Source organism: Parus major, chromosome 5 (genome assembly GCF_001522545.3).
Source record: "Parus major isolate Abel chromosome 5, Parus_major1.1, whole genome shotgun sequence".
In the NCBI taxonomy this organism is placed as follows: domain Eukaryota; kingdom Metazoa; phylum Chordata; class Aves; order Passeriformes; family Paridae; genus Parus; species Parus major.
This window is the reverse complement of record NC_031774.1, coordinates 45,149,583-45,177,572: the sequence shown is the minus strand read 5'-3', so window position 1 is coordinate 45,177,572 and position 27,990 is coordinate 45,149,583. Positions and strand designations below refer to the sequence as shown.

Sequence of the window (27,990 nt, the reverse complement as noted above, 5' to 3'; positions counted from 1 at the left end):
GAAGCTGTGAGGAAATACAAAACCAGCCCAATGACACCTTTAACAATAGAATAACCCCAGACTTAACAAAACTCAAGAGAGGGGTGTGCTAGAGGACAGGGCAAACTCTTATACATCCCACATAAAGCAAGGCATCACTAATCTCTTCTTCAGAAAAAAAAAAACCCTGAATTAAATAGCCATACCTCAATGTACGTTTCATTCGTGGAGAGAGAGTGATGTGAATTTGCTATACGATTACTAAGATTTAGTGATCCCATTTGTCACAGTGATAACTGCATACAGATTGCCTGTCTTTAACTAAAGAAAGCTCCCTTCCTCCAAGGCTTATAGCTGCCTGCAGATGCCTAAATGAAGCCTTTCTGTTGACACCCATGGGCTCCCTGGGGTGCTTATGTCAGTTCCTGGTGCTATCCCTTTTCATCTTAATGCACACCTGTCAGCCTGCTTGGAATTTCTATTCAGTATCGCCTTCCCCTGAAGGCTCCTTCAGCCTGAATAAACTTGGGTTTATTCACAAGTGAAATAAGCTGTGCCCACTGACTTGATGGTTCTGACTTGAAAAGCCTGAAGGAGCAAAACGCCGAGTGGTTAAAAACCCAGTCATTTCCAAGTTGTACACTTTGCAGCTGGACAACACAAAATCTATTTAATTGTTCTTGCTAAGACCAGACGATCCTCAGAAAGGGCCCTTCTGAGCGTACAGCCTATTTAACCGCCAGATCGAAGATCTTCTACAACATTTCCCATAATTTAAAGACATACGGGATCGTTTAAAGCTTTTGGCTTTGGATGCGATTGATCTCTCACAAAGTCTACCACCGTATCCCGAGGACAAGTTGATCCGCGAGGGCAAATGACCCCCGCGAAGAGCATCCTTGTGTGCACTGCCCTGCCTGCCCGGAGCTCGGCCCCCAGCGCCGTCGGGCTGCCCGGTGCTTCTGGGGCGCTCCCTGAGCTGAGCGCTTCCCGCGAGAGGCGCGCCCGCGGCAGCGGCTCTTTGACACGGAGAAGGCAAAAAAAGCAGCAGCGAAGAGACAGGACCATGCCCGGGCACCGACACGAGCTCGCTGTGAGCCCGCGAGGAGAGGAACGACCCATACCCGGGCCCCTAGCCCGGGCCCCGCCGCCGCCCCTGTGCCCGCCGTCCCGCCGCTCACCGATAGTAGAAACGACGGTGCCCACGAAGTAGAAAGCGCCGGTGAAATCCCATCGGGGTCGGATATCATCGACACGGATGCCGGCCACGCTCGCCTCCTCGTATTCCCGGAGGAAGTGCCGGAGCTCGGCACGGCTGAGGTTGTGGCGCCGGGTGAAGTTCTCCAGGCGTTCCTCCCAGCGCTCCTTAGCCTCCCGCTCCGTGGGCAGCTCGATGGCCGAGAAGACGGCGGCGCCGCACAGCATGTACAGCACGATCAGCACCGCCAGCAGGAGGAAGCGCGCGTTGTCCGCGTTGAGGCGACCCGCGCTGGAGCAGCAGCAGGCGCCGCGACACGCCATCCTCCGCCCGCGGGACCGGGCTGCCGCGCCGCCACGCTACGTCGGGGCCCTGCTGCCGCCGCCGGGCATCACGGCGCCGCCCGCCAGCCGTACGCGGGGCCGCGGGGCTCAGGGCGCCGCGGAGCCCGGCGGCGGCGAGCGGCGCTCCCGGGAGCCGGCCGGCACCTGCCCGGGGGCAGGGCGCGGCCCCGGCACGGCCCCGCGGCGGACGCGCTTCGGGCTGCCGAGCATCCTGTGGGCGAGGGAACCCGCTCGGCCCGTCCCGTCTCGCAGAGCCCCTCAGCCCCAGCGCCCGCCGCGCGGGGCTCCCGTCCTCGCCAGTTTCATATCCCCTTCCTGCCCCCGCCCCGAGCACGTCGGAGCGGGGCGCGGGGACAGGCACCGCCAGGCGCCTCCTGCCTGCCGGGGGGAGCGAGGCGGGACCGGCGGACGCTCGCCCCCGCCCTCCCCCTTTGCCGCGGGGCTCCGCCGCCCGGTCCGCCGGGCTGCCCGCACCATGGCCTTCGGGGAGCCGCGGGCCGGGCCGGGCAGACCGCGCCCCCGGGGGCAGCTCCCCTCAGCAGAGGCGCGGCGGCCGCCCCCGAAGCGCAGCGCCGGCAGCGGGCAGGGCGGGCTGGCAGCGGGCGGCTGCCCCGCGGCCTCCAGCCCTCAGAGGGGCGGGAGCCGCCCCCATTCCCGCCCTCAGGTACCCGCCCCGGGCTGTGGGGCCGAGGAGCGCCCGAGGCAACGTGGTCTCTTAGAGTGATCGGGTATGAAACCCGTCAGTCGATGATATGCCTCCCCATCAAAGCCATAAAAATTAGCGCCCTTTGCCAAAAGAGGGCACCTCCTTCTCCACAGGTCTGGGTACCCACCGCCTTCCCGACAAGATGTTACATCTCTTTCCTCAAACGCATGGTAGTAGAAGGGAAATTGTGTAGGGGAGACAGAAGGAGCCGCTCCAGCTGCAATGTGGTTTTCAAATGCGTTATTTGCAGGATCAAAGAGCAGAGCTCTTGATCCAAATCTTCTGGAAATATCAGTCTCACTATAAGAAGGAAAAGCTAAACTCAGCAACATCTGGTAGCTGCTACAGTGCTGAATTCTATGGAATTCAATTATGAAATAATTGGGGGCTGGAATTCAGGCGCGCTAAACATAATAGTACACAAGGACATTCTTTCCAAGGAAGGACAACCTACATACATATTTTTTTAGAAAGCAAGTTAACGAACTATAACATCCACTTCCCTTCCTCCCTCAATACCCCCCCCAAATTTTCTAGTACGTGTCACAGTCAAAATGCAATGGGAATGAACACTAAGATCTTAGAAGTCTCCCTTAATGGCAGATAACTGTACACTCCATGTAAGAGCCATTGATTGTCTCAGTCTGAGGTCTGAACACCAAGGGTGCACTATGGCAGTTCCAATGCCAGTGTCTCAGAAAGGATCACCACCTGTGTGGCAACAACTGCTAGGACAGTAGGCACAGGGAAAAATAAGTCCTTTTCTTATGTTGCACAGTAAACCAGCAGCCAGTGATGAATAGAAATCATCTTTAATCTTTTCCTATTTGTTGTTATTCATAGGTGATACATCATGCTGCAGGTTTTTATTCCCTCTTAATTAGTCTTTAGCAGAGACTTTAGCATGGAAATTAAAATTAGCAGCAATACTGGAAGACATTAAATAGCCAAAAATAGAAAGATGAGATGCCAGACAAACTAACCAGACTGTGCCAAGTGCTAAAGGTAACCACATGCTTCCATAAAAAAATGCTCATGTATCTTTAAAATTATTGGCAGTTCCTATTAGAGGAAAAAAAAAACCCAAACCAAACCTATACTTCCCTGCTTTGTCAGTCCTTGCCAGTCAGAAGGAAGACAGAACTCAGTCAGTGCACTCCCAACCAGCAAAGGCAGCAGAACTGAGTGAGCATCCTCTGTCCACACCAGTGGCTCTATCCATCAAACCTGTTCAAGGGTGGCTTGGATTAGTACAGTGGGAAAAAGAGCCCTTAGCTGCTTGCAACCATGACATCAATGTGATCACCCAAAGAAATATGAACAACAATAAAAATATTCAAAGGAAGATCCAAGGCAAATTATTCAAGGTTATTGAGTTCCGCCTTATTTACATAAGATTTTGTTAGCATGAAATAGTCATTTTTGTGTTTGTCTTGGGCATAGAGGTAGATATCGATTAATTATCAATATTAATTAAATTAATAGCTGCATTGATGCAGGTAAGATAGTCTGGCACCATTTTAAAAGACACATGTACTACTGTCATTGATCATCAAAAATTGCAAATTCCCTTAATTTGTCAACTTTGATCTTGGCCAGGGATTTAACAATCTCTTCAGAAGGTGGCTTTTTAAGGATGTGGTCCCTGTTAAAGGATAGAACAAGAGCAACTTGATATTGACTGGAATACTGAAAAAGAAAATGAAAATATAGCTTATTCTAAAGAATACTTTCTTGTAAAACAGGTCACCGTTCCCATTGCTCTTGGGTAAATACTGGAAAAACTGGAGTATATGGAGAGCACAAACAGTAGTCAGTCAGCCATCTATAACATTTAAGCAAGGTGGAATAAAGAAATGCAGGTTCACTGGCATAAGAAAAATTAAAAAAAAAAAAAAAGAAAAGTAATGCTTAGTTTCAGGTAAAAAAAAAAGTGGTTAAATGTGTTGCTGACATTTAAATTAACCCCAAATCAAAGTGAACATCTTGTGAGCCTGAGCTCTGAGCACAATACCATTACCCTCAGTACAGTCACTTGTTCCTCACTATCAGAAAACATGCTGTTTTCCCTGCCTCTCAGCACACAGCTCCCTAGTGTCTGTGTGTGCAGGCATTTAGTGACAACAGATTGGTGGCACTGAGGCTTAGCACAATTGTAAAATAATAGGAAAGAAAAATCAATACATTTACCATTTCTGTTGATAATATTGACTAACAACCCTGTAATTAAGAAAGCTAACACTACTATCACTGAGTACCCCAATAATGATTACTAGTAAGTGTCTGGTCAGAGTAGAATTATTATTAATGCATCATCAAATTACTTGGAAGACTTATGCAGAGGTTTAGTTACTCTCATTGACAGTGTCAGTACTTTTTAATTAAAGGTCTCCTTTGGAAGTGATGAGCTGGTAACACTTAACCAAAACTCAGTGCTTTCTTTTGGTGAAGCTATGGAATGGCAGCAATGTACTCCTGAGCCAATTTTATGCATAATGAAATATTCTGACAGAGAAGCAAATAAACCAGCCCTCCATTACCTTTGATACTGAACAAAAATTCTTCAGAAAGATAATTGAGGAACATAATTGCCTTGACACTAACAAACTAATTTGAAAAAACAAATACAAAACTTCATGAACAAGTGAAACTGGGCATCTAGAGCAGGCTAAACTTTTCAACATCCCTATTGCTTTGCTAGGAGTTTCAAAGAGATTGCATCTCTGAGAGAATCCTTCTGAATGTGAAGTAGGGAATCATAGAAGTATTTACTGTCTCCAGTTCTGGGCCCCTCAGTTTAGGAAGGATGTTGAGATGCTTGAGTGCACCCAGAGGGCAACAAGGCTGGTGAGGGGCTTGGCACGCAAGCCCTGTGAGGAACAACTGAGGGAGCTGGCGTTGTTCAGCCTGGAGAAAAGGAGACTCAGAGGTGATCTTATCACTCTCTACAACTTCTGAAAAGTGGTTGTAGTCAGGTGGGGGTTGGTCTCTTTCTCCCGTCAGCAACTGACAGAATGAGAGGACACAAGCTTAATGAGTCTTAAGCTGTGCCAAGGGAAATATAGGTTGGATGTTAGGAGAAAGTTTTTTTACAGAAAGTGATAAAGTACTGGAATGGTCTGCCTGGAGAGGTGCTGCAGTCACCATCCCTGGATGCGTTTAAAAGAAGACTGGATGTGGCACTTGGTGCCACAGTTTAGTCGAGGTGCTAGGGTATGATCTTGAAGATCTCTTCCAACCTAGTGATTCTGTGATTTAAGATGATTTAGTCCACACATTAGCAAAATATTACCAACTCTACCCATATCACTGAGTGTTACATCCACATTATCTTTTAATACATCCACCACATCCCTGGGCAGTCTGCTCCAATGCCTGTCAACCCTCAGGGAAGTATTTTTCCCTAATATCCAATCTAAACCTTCCCTGGTGAAACTTAAAGCTCCTCTTGTCCCTTCGCTTGTTACCTGGGAGAAGAGGCTGATTCCCACCTGGCTACAACCTCCTTGCAGGTAATTGTAGAAACAGTAAATTCTCCACTGAGACTCCTTTTCTCCATACTAAATATTCCTAGCTCTTCAGTTACTCCTCAGACAACTTGTGCTCCACACCCTCCACCAGCTCCATCCACTTCCCTACTCAGGACATGTTCCAGCCCCTCAATGTCTTTCTTGTCATGAGGGACACAGCACTGGACACACAGCATGAACTGGACACAGCACTCGAGGTGTGGCGTCACAAGTGCTGAGTATGGGGGAACAATCACTGCCCTGGTCCTGCTGGCCACACTATTTTTGATACAAGCAATGTGTTCTGTTAATGGAATGCCACTGATTTTACAGAACACCTGGTAGTACACTTGCAAGATACAAGTCCCAGCCCAATCTGAAATGTACACATTTAGAAGACAGAACAAAGCATATATTAACAAGGTTGCCTTTATTTTTATTTTAATTTTACATATAACAACTTTTATTCCAGTTACTGGAATAACTGGAAGAAGTTACTGGAAGAACTGACAGTCTCACAGAACAGTAATTTTTAAATTAATTACAGCTAAAAATGCAGAGAGACTCTCTGAGAACAGTTCTCATCTTGAAAACTATATTAGGAACCACAGTAAAGAAAAAGCATATAAAAAGGTATTCAAAAAAGAAGGTTCACTTGTAATAATACGGTTATAGATTCTCCAAAGATCTCTCCCTTATTAACATTTTAATGTTTCAACTACAAATTAGCCAATATAGCAGACATTACAGCTTACAGAACAGAAACAAGGAGTTTTTGCAAGTAGCACGGCAGGCTCAGTGTCAGCAAGTGGAACATCACAGAGTACTGGAAATATTTATGACGGAACCCACATATTTCCATGTGTATCAGGGGCATCAGTGTAAGGAATATTCCAAATCCACGGCTGATCTGTAAATCAAAACAAAAACATACTCATGACAAATTAATTTATAAAATGCAAAATTTAGTTCTCTTCCTCTTTTTCCTTTGGAGGAAGCAGAAAGTCAAAATTCCCACTGATTTTCAGATAACATTATGTGCAATTTCAGTTTAGTGGAAATTTTTGTTCAATTTTTTTTAACTGGAAGATACAGAGTTTTCAAAAGGCTTTGCTTTCCCCCCAGATATTTTAAGTATAGTTATAACCCAAAATGCTCACCAGCTGTATAAGAATTGCATTTCGGACAATATAGAAGTACAGTAATGCAGCCAAATTTGGTTTGTCTAGTGCCAGCAAGTTTTGTGCTGCATCTCTCTTAACTCAATGGAATTATAAATAAGCACTGTAATATATTAATATTTTCCACAGAGACAGTAAGAATTCAGTACTTAAGAAAGACACCTCAGTTCTTCAAATGTTACACCTTCAGATGAGCAACAGGTTTTCACCACAGCTCCCTCCCACTTCTTTCCAGTCTTGGGAAAGAGGAAAGGCAACACAGCAGGAGTTAGCTGCTAGCGCTGCAACCTGCTCTGTGCTCTTCCTCCTATCTAGATGTGGCAGAAATGCAGCTGTTCTATGAATCCAAGGTATTATTCTACTTCTTGCAGGCTACTCTTACTGAAAAGGTGAAAATTTCTTTAACTGTTTTTTCAGTGAGTTTTCTCAATTAAGAAATTGATATAAATCTAGCCTGCTTCTTCTCTCCATGTAGAAAATGAGCCCTGAAGGAATACAATGACATTAATCTGTAATATATATATAGATCAAACTGAATTGTACCAAGGATGACAGGAATAGCTACTGATTGAGATTAATTTTATCCAATATTAAATTTACAGGATCCAATGACAATTCTGACAATATAGGAAGTGAGAATAACTGTTGCAAGGAGAGTAAGAAAATGAAAGGTTATGTAAATTACACAACAGCACACTGTGACAAGTACCACAGCAATTAAACGTGGGGCAGAGGGACCGTTGCTGCTAAGTACTTATTACTCACTTCTAGAGTGTCCTTAATTCTCATACTGCAGTTCTGTACATTGCAGTAAAACATATCCCAACTATGCAAATGTTTTAAAATGTGTCTGTTTACAGAAGGAAGAGAGGAGTTGGGTAGTTGGTTCATTTTTTGTTAGAGTGGACAGCTGATTTCAAAGCATATAAAAACAAAAGGCATCAGAAACCAGAAGAAACGATAGCACTTAACTTTCTGGCTCAACTGCAAGATATCTAGAGTTTAAGTCATCTCTTAAAAAGAAAAAAAGAGTAGCACCATTATTTCCCTAAGCTTGTTTTATCAGTCCCCTGCTGGAGACCCATGTGTACTTTTTGTATTTTAGGTGAATTCCTTACCAGATAGTAAGCATTAACAGTTAAAAAAATGGGTACAGAATAAAGCAAATGTTGGGAAAAGCACTGAGGATTTCAAAAATACATTCAGATTTGAACACTGACCTCTATCTGTGACATCAGAATAAATCCAATCCCACTCAAGCACTGGAATCTGTCACTCAAGAGTACATTATGCAGCTTAGACCTATCCATCTTCCCTACTTCCCTACCATCTGGCAGTTACTCTGCTTAATTCAGCAAAACATGCGGGCAAACTTAAGATGTACAGAAATAACTTCAGTCACCCCCTTAAAGCATGCTGAGAGGCCTCAATATCTAATTTAGTTCTTTCTAATTGTAGCTATCTAAATAAAATCTGCTCAAGGTAGCTATTATTGTACTTTGGACTATTGCATTTGATCTTTGCTCCATTAATGGGATACTGTTAATTTTATAGAACAGCTGACACTACTACAGTAAGTCATGTGTAGAACTACTGCTAATACAAATTATAATTCAGTTATTTATAAAATGTCAGGTTCAATTTAAAATTATTCATCACTTTTAACAGTATCTGTATCAGCAAGACAAAGACTGTGTACATATACCATATGATGGTAGCTGCTTGCTGTTGCACATGAAAATGACTGCCAAGCTTCTCAAAGTTAATTCCTTTTATCTTCTTGGAGGGGAGGAAACAAAAGCCCCATTAAATAATTTTTAAAGTGTCCTTAACATACTTACCTTCCACACATTTCAAGATCAGTGCTTCATTTCTGATATGCCAACTTTGTCTCAACTGCACCTCACTGGAGTTAGTGTTATCTACTAGGCCGGTACCACCGCTTTGCTCTCACCTCATTTATAACCAGCAGAACTCCAGCAGCAGACTCAGCAATCAGTAAAATAAATGGGGCTATTCCAGTCCTGTTGCTACTTAAACACTACATGAAAGCTCAGGAGGAGCACTATTTCAGTTATACTCAGATTTTTGAACATTCTCTCACAACTGAATAGATTACTACATTTTACTTAAAGGTAGAGAGGCTCTGGAGAACAAGACAAGTTCTTTTTGAGTAACACCTGAGTATCACTCAAAGAATCCATGCTGGCAGGCCAGCTCAAGCCTTCATGTTCTCATAAATATGACAGATGGCAGTACAGTCAAAACCAGGAACATGCAACTGAATAGTAAAGTATAAAACATAATGAAAGCACCTTTGTGATCCTCTTCCTATGGGTGTCTTTTGCACTGAGTGGAGATCTGGATGAGAGAATTCCTGGTTGACTTCTATACCCAGAGACTGGATTCATACTTCTACTTAATTGAAAAAGGTAGCTTCAAAGCAATAAGTATTCACATATATAGAAAGGTTACAAATAACCAGACTTCTTCAAGTCATTCTACATATACTTAGCAAACTCACTCCCTGCTGCATGAATCTGGAAAGTTCTTCCTTAAGTGTTTGCAAAAAGTGCACACTTCAATCTCTCTTGTCCCCTCCCTCTGGATGAGCATGGCATTTGAAAATGAACTAATCTTGTTCTTCTCAATGCAAAAATCATAAAGAGCTCAAGAAGGAGGAAAGGCAGATGGGGAATAGATGTGGGATCTGTATGAATATTCACAAATGAAGTGACAATTTCTGAAGGCCAAGACAATGACCACTAGGAGTTTGGGGGAAAAAAAGAATAACCCAGAACTACAGTTTCAAACACTGGATTTACTTTGTTTCTCAAAGTGCTCAGGGGGAAAAAAAAAAAAAAGTATTTTGAACTTTTCTGAAACTTCCCCCAAATTGTTATAAAAAAAACCTTGATATACTTGTGAATTAGAAGTTTCAAGTTCCCTCCACACAACAGATGATTTTCTCAGTCAGTAAACTGTGTAATATCTAAATCACAAATGAAGAGAAATTCCTCAACTACAGCAAGCAACTTGTATTGGTAAGACAGATAATAGCAATATTGCAACTGAGATGTGATGATGGGAGCTCAATGAGAAGATAATGTTATACAACCAAAATGTTATACAACAAAGTCACAGTACTCATTAGAAAGATTCTACAAGAAAACAAAAATCTGAGCACTATTAAAGACAAAAGAAATTTTATTTATAGTGATATCTTGCTAAGGAAGACAGGCTATTGTGTGCATGATACCCAAACACCAGACTAGATAATTTTCAGCTTCCCTTTCAAGGAACTCTCAATCGTACTGTTGATCTCTAGGTTTTATTTATCTTCGTATCATTGACACACTGAGCTTTGTGATAGTCTTTTTTATTATGACAGACTGAATCTGCTGGTTAACTACAGAGGCCTTCAGGAGATTGATGTATCTATATGATTTATTTATCTAGATACTGAGTAGTACTGTCAGCTACTAGAATTATTTTTTTTTAATTCTTTAAATGCTTTGCCCTAAAGATGTGCTGCCCACAAATGGCCTTCTGCTGCTCAGCAATTGGAGGTGATCAACTGCAGTTGCTCAAAACAGCAATGTGAAAAGACTTAATAATGTACATGTTGCATGCAACAGATGTTGTCTACTAAAAATTAATGAGGTCCTTTGTCACATCAGAATAGCAATGATCTTACTCTTTATTTTAAAATTGCCAGATGTAAAATATTCATGTTATTCTCTGCAGCCAGGAAACATGCAAGTAATGTTGCATAATATAAATTAATATAATAATGCTATATATAATAATAACATAATATATCTATATATTATTAATATAAGTATTAGTATATATTAATATATGATAGTTATTTATTTACTATATAAATATATTAATATTTTTAATATTTTAATATTTGTATTAGTATTAATAATAATATACTAATATGTTGCATCATATAATAATGCATAATATAACTCCTTTGTGCTAGTAATTTAAAGCATTTGTGAAAAAATAGTCTGAAGGAAAAATGGCCAGGTAAAAGTCCTCTGTGCAAACTTAACTCTGATGTGTCAGGATGTCATACTGTTAATTTCCTCAGACTTCAACTACCAATCTTGCACTCTGCACAGGATGGCTCAAATCACTTAAGTTCCAAAACTAGACTGGGCATCATATATCTGCCCTGAAAAAGAATACACAAGCCAAACTGCGTTTTAAAATTCTTGAATTGACCAACTGTTGAAGCAAAATACCAACCATCTGGTGCATCTGCCATCTCATGAGAGTGCTCTCACCTAATAATCTGAAGCAGGTCTCCCTCAGCCAAGCATAAGTTTGAGCTCAAAGAAGTATCATGTGGCAAATCAGACAATCAAGTGGCTCCTTCTGGCCTTCAAGTCTTCAATCAGATCACAACATTACACAAAACTAAATAGTGACTCTGGAACTTGAGTTCCTTCTCATGCAAAGTGCTAATTTCTTCACAATCATAATAAGCAGCTGGGAGAACAAGTGTACTCAAATGTTACACTTGGACTCTGGGAGGTTCTCTGAAGCAGTTTCTGATGTCAAGCTGCATTATGAGAGCTTCAGTCTCAAAGTGCAGGCTTACCAATAAATAATAATGCTTTTGGTTCTGCCAAGGAACGAAACTGAGATGAATGAAATTGGTTCCAACCCTGGCTTCCTCACTCTGGGCTATGATTTACAATGACAGTATAAACTTGTTGCTTGAAGATTTGAAAACTAAACTTCTAAACATACTCTGATTTATATTTACCATTGCTCTGAATGTTAAATAAGTGAAATATTTTCTGTTCAATGTATTAAAAATCACTAGAAACTGGACTAGCTTCTAGTTGACATCTACTAAGAAGAAAGGCTATTTTCTTAGATTTTGTACTATATTAGGCACCATACTGAAGTTCTCTAAAAATTCATACAGGACGTTTCTAGTCTAGTTCTTTCACCTAGAAAGTGAAAGTTTTTACCCCAGAAAGTATACAGGTTTCAAGCAGTTATGCAACATTAATTAGAAAAAACAAGGTGGATACTGAAAAATATTACTTTCCCAGAAGTCTTCTATCTTGATTTCTTTAAAAATATGTTAACTACTTGACAGAGAAAGTAGTTGAGCATTCTAGAACACGGAACAAGAGACAAAGGTGAGAGAAAGGTAGAGACCACATACAGTGACATTTTCCCAGAACTTATATGACCTCCTGAGGATACAGCAAGTCCCTGGGAGGGAGCTCAGAGTAACAATGAACTCCTATAGCTCTGCTGGACAAAACACTGATCCCTACTTTTAAGCACTGTGCCACTAGAACAAAGCAGGATAAATGAAAATTCTTTTTACTCTTCAGCTAACAGGTTAAACACAAATACCTAAGCCTACCAGAGCTGGAGGCAAATATATGCCATAAAGTCTTTCTTCCTTTTATCCAGCATAACACGCTGTATGTAATAAATGAGATGCAGTGTTACTATAGTTTCCTGAAATCATTATAAATATTTACCAAATGTAATTTCACCATACTCCCAATTCCCACTCGTTGAAAATCAGACAAAATAACAAGCACTGAATATCTGAAGTTAAAAGAAGAAGGTCAATTTGCTTTTCCATGTAAGTGTGGCAATGGAACATTGAACAGGGCCCTTCAAAAGGGAGAGCGAGCTGTTCTTGTGAGCAATGTTGTTAAAGATCCTTATGTGCATCCTTAACGAAATCACAGCTGTCAGAGGTTGAAAACTTCAGCTAGAGAACTAATGAATTAAGTGGACTGTCAATTTCTGCACAATGCCTGAACTTGTATTAAAGGTAATTTTCATCTCATTTCCCCACCATTTTTTGCAGCCTCCTCACCATTTTTCCAGCATGAGATTTGACAGCTTTAGCCCCCAGTTACCAAGGGTAAAATAGATTTTCCCACAGGAACATAATGAAATGCATCTTAATACATTTTTACAAGTTTTGGGAATTGTTCGGAAAAGAAATCTTCAATGAAGGGCAAAACATCTAAGGTAATTAATGTAATTAGCATGTACAGAGACTAATTTATAAATTAGACTAATATATAACTTCACTCTAGATTCATCTCAACTGAGCTGGAACCTGTCTTATTTTCTTGCATACACATTTATGTTCTATATACTACTAATGAACTAATAATTTCTTTCTTTGATCTGAATATATACACTTAAGAGAAAATTAAATGAGAAACAACTTGATTATTAGAACTCATTTACCCCACTATTTTTTAAGGTTCTCTTCTAGAGGGTTTAAGAAGTTTCAGAGCATTTTTAACTAAGAGCTCAAAAAAAGCTTTTATAAATTCCTGCTTATAACCCAGTCATAGCTCAAAAAACTGCTGATAGATATATTTTTAGTTCATCCCCTTTTCAATAGCACTTAAAAGTTCTGCAACAAGTACACCTGATTAATAAATCTAAAATCTGACAGAATAATAATGCAGAAAAATGTTTCACTTGCTGAAGTCTCCATAACAAAGGGGCAAACCAGAGCCAATTAAACATAAATCTCATCACTTATCTATAACTAGAAATTCACTAGGAAAAACACCAAATGAAGCCCGAAATAGTGCACTATACTACAACAATGTATTTTACAATACATACAAGCCATAGATTCACTATTCATTGAGCTAATTGATTATATAATCATTTTCTAGATATTTTTTAGGTCCAAACATACTTTTCTAAGCATTATAGAGTTTGTGGGTAGCTTTGATTTTTTTTTTTTTAATCATCCTATGTAGTCAAAATAAGCTACTTAAAATATTTCTGGTTTGATTTCTCCCACAGATTAAATCTTACAAACTACCCACTGCAACTTCACGTTCCTATGCTACTACCAGCTCTGGTTTGAGACTCAGGTAAATTCTACTCTTCATCTGTTTCAGGGAGATCAAATGACTCGGGCTGGCAGAAGTAGGTAGAGTTTACCTGTTCATGTATTGTACAATATGTCTCCGTGTAAGTCTGAAATACAGCTGCAAACTAAATGAAAGTAATGGCAGAATTTTAAATATGCATCATATTATAACTTCCCTACTGGTGACATCTTAACACCAATGAGCCCTTCAATGAGTGCAGGTAAGCCAATGACTGTGTTTCAGTGAGGGACAATCCATCTCTAGGAGAGAAAACCAATACAAATCCAGTAAGTTATCTATCTATCTGTTTGTCTGTCTATCTATCTATCTATCTATCTCATAATGATCTCAACTTACACTCCTTAGAAATCTTTGGAAGAAAACCAGAAAGAAAATCTTTATGGATTTTTCTCCAAGTGATCCTATTTTTCCGTTTTGCCTAAAATTTGAGTTTTAGAATGAAACCCACTGAATAATGAGGCAAAGCAGGCAAGGTAGGATAAGACCTTTTAATATTTTTTCTCCCTGTTATATTGGTGCAAGAAAAGTAGGACAGAGGCCAAATTATTTAATTACTATTGAACTTAATGGACTTTAAAAGGTTGTGGATCAACCTCATGAATTATTATGGCTGAGAAAAGTTACTTACATCATTTACTGCTAAGTTTATCATTGTATGTCCTGAGATCTATTTTATTACTTTTCAATATGCCTTTATTTCACTGTAACCATTTTCATGCTGAAGTCCTTTCCAATATGATAAAAAGCAATCAGTATGACAGAGAGCCTTTGTGACAGAATGACAAAGAATCTCTGCAATTAAATTATTTCCACAAATGAGGAAACCACTTCTCTTTCATTTTTTTACATTATATAATAATAGAATCGTCTAATCATATCTGAACCATTATTAGAATTTGTACAAGTACAGGAAAAAACAATATATTTTGTTAAATTTTGGAATCTTCCAAGTAGAACTTTGTAACAAATGCATGGCCCTGCTCCTGACTATCTCTTTACTATTCTTCCCACTACTCCTTCCTCCTGTCCCTAACAGGACTTTTCTGATTATATGAAAGCATACTTTGTTTTCCCATGGTTAGAGAATCTGAGCTCATGGAAAATCCCCCAGAGCCTTTTCTCCTTCAATTATAAGGATCAGTCAATATGGTTTCTTTGGGGAAAGGATAATTACTTGCATTTTTGCTTCTCAAGACTTTATTAAAATAAATCTATTTATATCACACTCCAGAGAGTTTGGGAGTTGACAACTGTATTGTTAAGGACAGATTATTTTATGAGTCCATCCCTCAACATGGGAATTCTTTCAACATCTTTTCCACCAGGAGGCTGACAAACTGAAACAGAATATTCAGGAAAGATATATGAAACAGCATAGGCATCTGACTTCATTTCCACTGCCAAAGCCTAGACAACCTGAATTCTGCACATATCACCAGAGAAAGTCAAACTGGTTCTCTAGAGAAGTAAGTTTTCCATGCAGAAAGTGAAAAAACTTATTTGGAAAAAAATCTTTACATTTAGTTAAAATATGCATAAAATTCACTGACAAAACGGGCTAAATGTTGGAATTAAACCAAGGACAATATGAACTATACAAGTACATTTATGCAAAAGGAAGATAGTATATGAAACATTTGAGAACACACATGGACTCTGTTAATCTTTGTTTTAAAATCTCCAAAAATTTAAGTATAACCTCTTCGAAAAATCTTCCTAAACCCAGTTTGAGCATTGGTTAACAAGCAGACAGTGCATACATATCCCAGCCAGTTGATGTAGCTGTAGTATATTCCTACCCTGTCCTTAGCTCATAAGCCCAATCCCTGCCTCCACTCCCTGACATGACATTAACAGTAGTCAGCCAGTGTCTTTTATACTGAATCAAACAGCAGAACAGTTTGCATTATCATTTCTACATCAGACCAGTATTTTTCTCTGGAAAAACTAAAACCACTTAAGAGGTCTTTTAGGTAAGTAGTAAGCTCTTAGAGCAGAACAATCCATCCTTCCAGAAGCTACAGAACATGCATAATACTGAGGAGGTAAATGCCTGACAGTGTAGCCGTATTTAAGGTTTGGACTTGTATGGCCATGGGTCTAATGGTGAGAAGCCAGGCTTGTGGGAAGCTGAAGAGATTCACCTGTGTAAGTGGGCTGTGTGCCTCTTTGCCAACAAGCTGGCCAGAAATTCAAGTAAGGGCTTTAGTCTAGATGTAGTAGTGGAAGAAGATGGAGTTTTGAAAAACACACAGGAGCCAAGGGCTGCTGCTGCTGCATTAGGAACCACAGGAAAATACCTGTGAAATGCTGCAAAGCACTTAGGGCCTGCTCCTCTAAAAAACAACAGCCTAGCTGTCATGGCTTTACACCAATGCACGCAGCATGGATAGCAAACAAGAGCTAGGAGCCACTGTACAGCTAGAAAGATTTAATCAGTATCATTGAGACTCGGTGGCCTGTATCACATGATACATCAATCCATGGCTGCAGACTGTCCAGAAGGAAGGAAGATGGGGGCTTTCCAACATATAGAAAAATGTGGATTAACTGCACAGAGTTGTGTTTGAAAAGCAGTGATGAGTGAAAGTGTACAGGTAAAAAACCAGAGCTCAAGCCAACAGAGGAAGCCTCATGGTTGGTGTTTACTACAGGTCACCTAATGTAGAATATGCTGGTGAAACCATCTTACTTCTACTTACATCTTACAGGAAGAAGCATCAAGCTCACAGACTGATCCTGCAGCAGAGCTTCAATCATCCTGTGCCTTCACTTTTATTTACTATGTAAGACTCTACTATAAAGTCTATTGAACTTCTAAGTTTTCATATGTTCTTTCTCCCCACATCATTCATTAGTTCAAAGATTTATTGAAATATTTTCGTTTCCTTAAATTATCTGTGTTACTCCTATTTCAAGCTCTGTTCTAGATGCTGCCTTTCTTAGATCAAGGCTTCTCAAAAAGGAAGTTAGTTACAATCTTTTGACATTAGCTTTAAGGACAAAAAGATAAAAATTTCCTCTTCCCAAATACTGCAGGTTGCACATCAACATTATCCTCAATATATTTTTATATTTTTCAGCCATTACCCCACAGCCACACTCACTTAGCACTTTCCTGATTTGCATGTTCTAGAGATGATCTCAGAAACTGAGACAGTTGAGATTTTGTACACCTCTTCAAGTATTATGAAATATAACCTATGAAATACGGAATGGAGCAAAACCAGCTTTTCTTTCTTCTGATTTACAGCAATTCTTTCACATTTGCACTAGAGTATTTGTTTCACATTCCGCTTCCAGAGGGCTGTTTTTAGCTCATGACTGCTCTCTTCCAAATATTCCCTTTTCAACACTCCCTCCCCTATTAGTTCTGTAAAAAACCATTTTGATTCCATAAAGAATATCTATTTTCTTAACACATAAAAAAACCACAAAAGAGGAATATAAACTAGCATTGAAGTTATTGATCCAAAACTTAAACTGTAAAGAAAAATATTAGAATAAAGAACCTTATAGTTGCTTTCTTTGAAGTCACAAGCAGAACATAGAACTGATACTAAATCACATACAATCACATCACAAAAAAGTCAAATCTTTGGAACACAGCAGTATTCAATTGACTCAGAGTTACTCAATTAGCTTGCTTCATGTAGAACGTACTTTTCTTCCAAAGTTACAGCTTACCTTTGCTTCCATACTGTTCTGGTGGCAAGTCATAAGGTACAGGAAAATATGCTGCTGAATCTTTCCTTTCTGGCAGCTTTTTCTGTCCTACATGAAAGTAACCTCTGTCCAATCCCTATGAAAGAAGGGAAAAATACAGAAGATTTATTAGTTTCTGAGGAAAAAGACACACTTAATCTACAATAGATGTTTTCTCAGTGAGCTATTTTAATGAACAAAACCTTTTGCCTCCTTTACCGAGATAAGATATTTCATGAAGCACCTTCATGTCTTAAAAACTCAGCTTCTCTTACTTCTACTATTTCAGCTTTCCTCTTTTTTTTGCATCCATTGGCTTGGCCTCACGTGTGTGTCCATACTGGATATGTTCTGCCTCCTCAAGCACTTACACATATACCAATGTATTTTCATGTTCACTAGGTGAACTCCTTCAGCATTTAATATTTAACTGAAGTGAAAAGCTTCTAGAAATTTGTCTTTGCTGCTTAGTTTCATTCTGACCACATTAATTAGATGCTCAGTATGTTTCACGGACTAAACCAGAAATCGCTTTGTGTTATAGAAGCAAGTCTTCAAATCTGTGCTTTTCAGACATCTTGGGTAACATCATCCACATACACAAAAAAATTGATGAAGATTTGAAACTGCTTGCACTAAAACTTCAAAGACTACACTTATATTAGAATGACAGCATTACTGTCAAACAAGGTTAAGGATTACAAAAAGAAAAAATGCAATACAGTACAAAGGCAGAGAGATTTAAAGCGATTCAAGTAACTTGGGCAGATGGTATTGCTTAGCTACTTCTCCAGAGGAACTGGATCCCAACTGTAGTGAGTTAGACAAAAGCAAAATCTCTTAGTTCTGAGGTTTGAAATAGATTACTGTCAATCAAATACAGTTTGATTAGAACAGGCTAGAAATATAAAGACTATCAAGTTTTTTTGTTTATTTATACTATAGAATAGTTTGGGTTGGAATGGATCTTCAAAGGTCATCTAGTTCAATCCCTGTACACTGGGCAGGGACATTTTCCACTAGTAGCAGGTTGCTCAGAACCCCACCTAGCCTGATCCTGAATGTTCCCAGGGATCTACCACCTCTCAGGGCAATCTGTGCCAATGTTCCCCTACCCTCACAGCTAGTCTAAATGTACCCTCTTCCAGTTTAGAGCCACTGCCCCTTGTCCTGTCCCTACAGCTCCTATACAAAAATTCTGTCCCCATCATTCTTATAAGCCCACAATAAAATTTCCTTGGAGCCTTCTCTTCTCCAGGCTGAAGTGTCCCAAGTTCTCTCTGTGTTTCCTCATAAGAGAGGTGCTCCAGCTCTGCCCATTTCTATGTCTCTCCTCTGGACTCAGTCCAACAGGTCCTTCCTGTGCTGGGACCCCAGAGCTGGATGCAGCACTGCAGGTGGGATCTCACCAGGGCAGAGCAGAGGCGCAGAATCCCCTCCCTTGCCCTGCTTGGCCACGCTGCTTTGGATGCAGCCCGCGACACAACTGGCTTTCCAGGCTGTGAGCACACATCATCAGCTCATGTCCAAATATTAATTTACACTTTATTCAAGCTCTGTGGTCCAGCAGTCTGAGTTTTACAGCATTACTGTTATGTGACAGTACAAGCAAGTATTTTAGTTACCACTAAATATCCTGTGGTATTCAAACACACACACTATCGGAATGGAGAGTCCCATCTATATAACACACTGCAAGTCTTTCTTGACTGAAGTTTTACACAATGTTACCATTCTAAGCTGGAGACAGCAACATCCACATGACCAAACAAAGCATGGGAATCAAGGCAGCCTCATGCCTTTTTCTTCAATATTAAAGAAGAATAGCAACCTAGACAATTAAGAGCTGCCAAAGACAATGTCAGACAGCAGTTCTAGCAAGTCCATTCAAGAATCTCCTTTGGAATATATATGCATCTTTTGTCTCATGACCTACAGTAAGAGCAAACTATAGGTTATGATTTAAGAAACACTAAGAAGGATTAGGCAAAAGCCATTGCCTTTTAAATGAAAGAACAAACAAATGCTAAAGGACTGTATGAAAGAAAATTCAGTTCGAACTTCCCTTTCTTATACCATTTAAGTCAGCTATTTTGACAAGTCTTCATTAAAACCAGGCTACAACATTTTGTGGAGCTTAGCCTTGAGGTAAAGAAGTGCTATGTTCAAAACAAACCAATGTAAATATGCAAGATTATTTTTTACAGCTCATAAACATCTAAGAGTTTGAAAATGACTGGAAAAAAATCATAATTACTTAGACAAAATGCAACAATCAAGTTGTATAGTCTTACTTCCAATGAATTTGAATCACTCAGGTATTGGTAGAAATTTAATGTAAAAATGCAAAGAATCATTTGTAGTGGAAAAACCATGACATATTCCAGGGATTCTATAGCTCACAAACAATAGGAACTCAGTAAGTGGTGATGAGATTTTTTCATAACTCACAGCAGTCAGGTTGCAGCTGTTGGGAGGGTCTGGGTGATGTGTATTCCTAGATACACAAAATGACATTTAAATTGTCAGCATGTATGTGACATATATGTGGTCTGATTGCCCAGATATCCTGTGAGCTCTCTTGTCTTCTACATCACCTATGAAAGAAAAGTGGAACAGCAGAGAAGGTTTCTCTGCTGTATTGTGAGATGGCTCTTGTGCTACAATAAACTTCATATACCTCCTCAATACCACCAAAATTACAAAGCTGCTGCCTGGCACCATCTGAGTTGGGCATTTGTGAAACCCTTGCTATCACAAAGCCCAGAGTAAAACAAAAACTACTTCAGCCTCGACCTACAAAGCAAGGACATTTTTCATCAGTTTTTTCCCCCCCCCCCTTGTTACCCATCATTTTCTTCAACCTAGCAATATTTTTATTTCTGCTTAATATCTTCTACATTCCATGTCTGTTATTTCTTCAGCATTTCTTTTCAGGCATTTTGCTTCCTTCTCTTGTTCTATAATTTTGCTTTTCTTTGTCTTGCTCTTCCTCGGTATTAAGCAATTATATTTTCCTCTCCTCTGAAAGACTCTGATGCTGTCCACCAATGCTGCTTGACTCCACCAGTTTGTCCCAAAACTGGTTTATTTGCCTGTCAGAATTTAACCTATAGAGATCTTCCATTCAGGAAATATTCATCTAAGAAAAGACGTTTAGTTTTCCTCAAGACACCCTGGAGTAACCATCTAGTTTGTTGAATACATTCTTTAACAAGGCTCTCTGAGGAGATTCACATGCTTTTAAAAATAACTCATGTGTCGATCTTCACACAGAAATTGAAGTAAGTCACACACTTTGTTTTGTACATTTCCTGATTGTTGACAGCTCTCATTGCTATTTCCAAAAAACAAAACAGCAGGATCTTGCCTAAAATAATTTTGTCTGACTTTTAAGTTTTCCTCAGCCATATTCTATTCTTTCAGAATTTTTCCCTCTGTAGCTTTATTTTGGTCTTTGACTGATGCTTACAGCAATTCATTTTGAAATGTTAATAAATACATATCTCAATTGGGAAAGAATTTTTTTGTACTTATGAAACTTTAGGTGCTGATATGGTTTCTATTAGAACCTTCACATCATATATCATTGAAAAAGCAGTCATTGGGAAGAATGGGGAAAGGAAATTTAACAGCTTTTAAAATACTGCCTTCCAGCTTTTGAGTTTTTTTGCCCCAAACACAAAGCAGACTGCAGGCCATAAAAAAAAAAATCATATACGATAAAGGTAAGAATTGCTAGCCCTATTAAAGTGGGAATTAAAACTGATACCATTACAGTATTTTGATCCTATTGAAGTAACTTTTAACAGGAGACACCTGATTATCCCACTGGATGATTATGGGACTACTGTTTCCAACTCCAGTAAACAGAAAAATAGTCCTCTTTGGCAAAACTACTTAAAAACTTCCTAGTTTGGGCAGCAGAGAATTAAAGATGCACATGAACTTTACAGTGGCCAGCAGAATACACAGCAAAATCCTTCCTCAACACTAGGCGCAGTTATTCAAAAGAGTGCTTTATTCAACTGTATCAGAAGATTATTTTTTTTTTAGGAAGCATACAGTGATAGACTCAGGTATCTGAGCCCAAAGTTTTTTGGTTTGGAAAGTATGTATCTGGGCATCTTTAACACTGGAATTTGAAAACCTTGTGGCATTTCTGTGAACACTTAACGCAACGCTTAACATCCTGAAGTCGACATATAAAATCTAAGTTTACTTGCATTGTATTAGCTTTCCCACTCTATTTTACATGGGATCAAAGACTTCATATAAAGCTAGAGAAACCAAAGAAGAAAGTGGTACTACATTGCCTTGGATGTTATGTTACAGTCAAAGAGCTTAACTGAATTGATTTTGGTTCTGCTCTAAGTTGAGCTATGACTGAAGGTGCCTGGCTCAGTTATTTGAATGCAGCAAAAATTAAAGCAGTTCACTTCTGAAAATCACATGGAATAGTGCCTGCCTGCTCTCTCATCCAGATTCAGTTCATACATCCAGCCCCAGAGTCAACTACAAAACAGTACTTCACTCCAGAGAGTATTCACCATCAAATACAGCACTTCAGAATCTGAAATACTGCTGTTAGTTGTCTGAGTTTGATTATCTAGATATAATTGCAGGATTTGATAGCATTAGGTAGGCAACTATGGGTAAGTTTTCAGTTTAATAGCATCTATTATATTTCTCTAAACTTGTATTTCTAAAAGCTGACTGAGCCAGTATTATATTCAACAAACCTCTAAAAAGATTAAAGTATTTCACAAATTTTTATACTATTGTACAGGTCAAGCTCAATTTATCTTAGCATCTTATCAGACACAGAAGCTGTGAGGAAGAACCATTTACTTAAAAGGCTTTCCATTAGTCACTTCCAAGATTTTTCAAACAAACTAATTACCGGAACATGCTTCCCGGAACTCTATCCTTTTTGGTCATTGTGTTCTCACTACATGTTTTACCTGTTAAAGATGTACTTTATCTCAGCCTCTGGAAAGGAATCCCCAGCAGCTGAAAGAGCAAGTTGAAAAAGAGAGTGTAGATGTAGGAGGTGAGAAAAAGAGATGGAAAGGGAAATGTAGTTCAAACACAGGACAATCTTTCTCATGAACATTATCTTTCACTCAGTAGAAGCTTGTGATCTAATGCCAGCATCAGCTGATTTTTCCCTAAACACTGGACTGTAAATGATAACAGCTGCTGCTGTATTGAGAACAACCATTCAACATAATTCTGAGAGTCTGTATTAGCACACCAGGCCAAGACCCAACCTCAAAGCATAATTCTGGAAGCATTTTTTAAAAAAGACAAAAACTGGCAGTCAGCTGATAGCAAGTGAGGAACGATCCACTTCCAAATTTGTATTCAGCAGAAAATAGAAAGCACTAACTGTAGAGATAGAGGAGTTCTTAAGATAAGTGACATTAAGTGCATGCTATGCAAATACAGCAGGGTAGTGTGGGCAAGTAGTCCCAGATGCTGGATTAAGGCTCCAATCTCTTCTGGGACATGGGTTCAATTTCCATCACTGCGAGGGATATTTTAATGGTTGGATTATATGATTTAAAGGTTTTTTTTTTTTCCAGCCTAAATGATGCTGTGATTCTATGATGCTAAGTCTTAACTTCTACCAGAATACATGTCATGACTGTATTTCATGCAGATAAAACTGCATGAAATAACCTAAAGAAACAGAACTATCAGAAACTTGCAGTATTAAATCAGCATTTTGATAGCTAGGGCACGGTGAGTCCCTTGTGGCTTAGGAAAGCTCAGTTATATTTCAAAGCACTTCATGTAGTTTATACTTTGCATCACTTTAGCTGTAAACAAACTTTTCTGTTTCTAAAAAATTTAGTCTATTCCCACTTCTCTGTTACCTTCACTTAAAGCTACTCTGCCACATAGCATTCTAAAACCACAATGAACTAGTGTGACAAGCAGACTAAATTATCAAAGAAGCACTTTTCATGTACAGTTCACTGCAGGACATATGAGTAAGAAATTAAAAAATTAAGCACTGCAACTTGAATATCAGATGACTGCATGTACGTAAGCCCAGTGTCAGTATTGTCTAATTACCTCCTTGTTACCAAGAGTCTCTACAAGCACTTCTCAGTGAAGAAAGAAAAGCAGCTGCCGTGTTTCTCCCTGCTTTGCTCCCACGTATATCATATCATGTGACTAAGGTAACTTGTTCTCTTCTGGTTGCCAGTCCTCACAATTAATTATCAATATGTAGGAAACTGGGAGAATTCCCCTCTAGGAAAAACTGAGCAGGATAAGAACTCTTGAGTCTAGACAAAGATAAAGGTGTCTGGAAATAGAGGTATGAAAAGGATGATTAGGGATCACATGGTTCTTGCATCTTTCAATCCAAGAAGAAAAAAACTTCAAATGAGTAACTTTCAGAACACTGCTTCATGTGACATTATTACATTGTGAAACTCAGCCAAAGCAGATTGTGACTGCCAAAAGCCTACAGACATTTAAGAGAAGACAAGAGATGCTCACAGAATAGGCTTCTAAGTCATGAAATATGCAGGGACAAACTACTACATAAATGCCTGGCATTTATATTTTTCCACAAGTGTCTGCTTTTGACCACTGAGTTTTGAGGGCTCCTTTGATATGGTAAAGTAAAGCCTTCTACTCCCCCAACAATGACTACTTTAAAGTAACCAGAGAGACAAAAAGGGAAAGCTCTGGAAGCTTGGTTCTACTTCATACTGCACATTATGCTTTTCTTACCCAGATCTTCGCTCTTTATTCCTATTTTCTATCCAAAATTTCATGAACCATCATTCTCCGCAAGGTCTGGTTCCAAAACCAGGCCAAAAGAAGGTTACCTCAATATGATTTCCCCGCTCACATTTCTGCCCCTTGAATTCGTCCTTCCTACTTCTTCCTTGCATTAGCCCTCACTTGACCATGTTGAGCTGGTTCATGGAATGACTTTGAAAACCTGTCCTGTTTTGTTTTGGCCAGTCTGAGCTGGTTTAAGAGAAAAGGAATTCACTGAACACTGATGCCAGTACAACTAAGGGAGTGAAGACAGCCAGAAAGTTGTGGCCAATGGTTCTATATCCAAGTGGACGCTGGTGACAAGTGATGTTCCTCAGTGCTGTCTTGGGAGTGGTGCTCTTCAGCATCTTTACCAATAACACAGATGGCAGGACTGAGTGCTCCCTCAGCAAGCTTGTCTATGACAGCAAGCTTAGTGGTGCAGCTGAAACATTTGAAGGATGGAATGCCATCCACAGGAAGCTGGACAAGCTCAAGAAACAGGCCCACAAGAACCTCATTAGCTTCAACAAAATCAAGAGCAAGGTGCTGTACCTGGATCAGGGAAATCCCAGAAAGGAGCACAGACTGAGAGAGGTCACTGAGAGCAGCCCTGTGGAGGAGGACTTGGGGTACAGACCAGACACAACCTGGCACTTGAAGCCCAGAAAGCCAATTGTGCCCAATTGGGCTGCATCCAAAGCAGTGTGACCAGCTGGGCAAGGAAGGGGATTTCGCTCCTCTGCTCTCACCTGCAGTGCTGCATCCAGCTCTGGGGTCCCCAGCACAGACCTGTTAGAGCAAGTCCACAGAACGGCCATAAAGATCATTAGAGGGCTGGAGCACCTCTCCTACAAAGACATGCTGAGAAAGTTGGGATTGTTAAGCCTGGTAAAGAGAAGGCTTCTCATTTCAGCCTTCCAGTACTTAAAAGGAGTTTATAAAAAAGCAGAGAGAATTCTGCAAGATTCATGATAGAGTGCAAGCCAAGTGTTTCTCACAGGGGTTTGGAGGAGAGGAGAGTAGTGGGAGGGGTTTTTGTTGTTTCAATGAGTTTTTTAAGTGAAAAGTTTGCAGATTAGCAAGATCGAAAACAGGTATGGTCATTCCTGGAAAAAAAACTATTTCAAATATTCCTGATTTTCCACCCATTTGATGTATGCACAGAAAAACCAGGGTTAGAACAACCCAAATTACGTTAGATGACTGCGTCATTTGGTGATCAGTTGTGTTTATATAAAACCCATCATTTACTAGGTACAAATATACCAGTACCATAAATTCTTTGCTTGGCAACACTTGGAGTTAGCCAGCTGGAAGTTGGAGTAGCCAACTTCCAATAACATTAATTTATCCCTTTCAGGTAAACTGCTGTTGAAAGCCAAATTTCTGTACAACTTTGTTTGCCCAATGGTTCATTATTCTGTTATTTATGGTTGTTTACACAAATGGTTATTTCATTATTTTAGAGCTCATTGATACAAAAAACAGTGCTTCCAACTATAAGAAGCTGTAGGATTTTTCTTGTTTTGCTCTCTGATAAACATGTTTTCTTCCACATAAACCATGCTGGAGAAAAACATCTCTAAGGTTCATGATATCAGAGACCTCACTACTATGCAAACTCATTATAAATGCCAAGAGTGAGACACAGGAGTTATTTAGCTGCAGTCAGAAACCATCAATCTTAATATGCAATCTCAGGAGAGTACAATTATCCAGTTATGGTAGGCAAACATTTTTACAATGTCATAATATTAGTAAATATTCATTTGGGACTACATTACTAATCAGTAGAAATGACAGAACATTATGTGATCATCTGTGAATGTTATCTAGGAAATAAATACTCTTCATCAGCAAAATATTTCTAAGGACTTTTAGCATACAAATACTTTTTCAGAGTAACTTGCAGTTTCTTCCCTGACCAGAAGAAATTTCACATAGGAAGAAGTTTGAATGGTTTGTAGTCATAGACTAACTGCTGTTGAGAACATTTTGGTACTATCAGACCACCAGAGAGTAGAAGGAATCAGCCATACAACAAAAAACTCACATCTCCCCCATCAGGTAATAAGACAAAACCCAACCTAAACAAAGAAGGGAAGTTTTTTTCTTAAATACAATGTACAATTAAGGACTTTCTATCGCAGGATTTTGTAGAGGGCTAAAAACCAGCAGGTGTAGTTCAATAGGGAACTTGATGTTAAGAGAGTCACATGACTGCAAAATGCATTTCAGAGAAATGCACCAGCAATAACAGGGACTGGTGCAACATTAGGATTCGTTTCTCAAGTTACAATGCATGCACCTTACCTCAGTGTGAATATGCACTCACAGCCTAGTATTAAAAAGCACAAAAGAAGAGATGTGGTCCTTTCCAGTAACATTTAGAGTATATGTTACAATTTTAAAATTGTATTTTGAAATATTACTTGTCAGTAAGAGGAAAGAAGTCACAGCAATACCAAATCCATACCTACTGTGCAGGAAAACAAGACCCTATGAACATCTCACAAATTCCATTTCCTATTAATTTTCTAATCTGGAAATACAGAACCTCCTGATGGGATTATTCAGTTATGCTTGTATTCATAAATATTTGCAGATTTTTTTAATATCTCAGGATTTGTGCTTGAACTATGAACTTACAAATGCTGAAGGCAAGAAAAGAACTCCAAGTTCATAAGAACGGATCATCAGTTGGCTGCCATTTTTCTCCAGAGCTCCCCAGGCTGCTTTAGATAGATTGGCACTGCAAAGAGAAACAAAACATATTAATGGGCACAATCTTCAGGGCAGAAAACACTTAAATAACAGTGTAGCAAATCCTTCTAGCAGAAGAACTTAAACTCAATCAGAATAGTCTTCTCACAAAAATGACTTGGTTGTTATTCCTTATTTCTATTTTTACAGCACAGTGGGAGCAACAGAGACAATATGTAGAAAGGCATTCATACAACACATGTGGATAATTATACAAGCCTATTTCTGTCACACAAATCTACGAGACAAATTCAGCCTTTTGAATCTTCTCTGCACATTTCAGAAAGGAATTTGGTAATGGTAAATAGCTTCAATTTGATGACCTAAGGAAATTAAAGGCTACTTCAATTATGACTAGTTACAATACATTTAGTACAGAGCGGGTTTGCATTTTACATTTTAGTACAGAGTGTTAAACAGCATCTTTTGCTCTTGGCATTTTGTTCTTTGATCTATTTATGAAAACAAATACTTATTAAAGAGGTTTTTGTTTCAATTTGCTATTCAGCACCATGCTGTAGTTAATCTTTCATCAGCATCTACTACAAAGTAGAGCAATTTGGAAATCAAAAAATATACACAATTCTGTTGTGAAAACCTACTTCTATAGCACAGTAAAAAATTTACACACTATGTTTTGAACTGATGGACACAGCAGATGCTGTTTGGTAACAGCAAATGGTGGAACAGAAGAAACAGGAGAAGAAAATAAAGCAACCATTATTTTCTGTATTAGGTGGAGTGAGCATCACATGTAAATGACTTAAAACCTTTTTAAGAACACATTAATCACTACCACTATTGCAGACAACCATATCAATGAGTGATGAAATTTGAAGAGACCCAATATAAAGAAAAAAAAATTAAAGTAACTGAGCATTTAAGAGTAAGGACAG

At 39.4% G+C, this 27,990-nt stretch overlaps 2 protein-coding genes across 4 annotated transcripts in view; both read right to left on the bottom strand.

Moving 5' to 3' along the window:
* KCNK13 (potassium two pore domain channel subfamily K member 13) overlaps nucleotides 1-1,558 on the bottom strand; it is a 54,098-nt gene extending 52,540 nt beyond the window's left edge. The window contains exon 1 of one of the 2 annotated variants that reach the window (XM_015632038.3): nucleotides 1,161-1,558. In XM_015632038.3, coding sequence (XP_015487524.1) covers nucleotides 1,161-1,500 — 340 coding nt within the window. In that variant the 5' untranslated portion in view covers nucleotides 1,501-1,558. The remainder of the gene's footprint in view (nucleotides 1-1,160) is intronic. The other variant, XM_015632039.2, reaches the window with a different exon arrangement.
* Nucleotides 1,559-6,147: 4,589 nt separating this feature from the next.
* TDP1 (tyrosyl-DNA phosphodiesterase 1) overlaps nucleotides 6,148-27,990 on the bottom strand; it is a 45,094-nt gene continuing 23,251 nt past the window's right edge. For both annotated transcript variants that reach the window (XM_015630652.1, XM_015630654.2), the window contains exons 14-16: nucleotides 26,981-27,083; nucleotides 17,525-17,639; nucleotides 6,148-6,646 (exon numbers count right to left, since the gene is read on the bottom strand). In XM_015630652.1, the coding sequence (XP_015486138.1) occupies nucleotides 6,573-6,646; nucleotides 17,525-17,639; nucleotides 26,981-27,083 (292 nt within the window). In that variant the 3' untranslated portion in view covers nucleotides 6,148-6,572. The remainder of the gene's footprint in view (nucleotides 6,647-17,524; nucleotides 17,640-26,980; nucleotides 27,084-27,990) is intronic.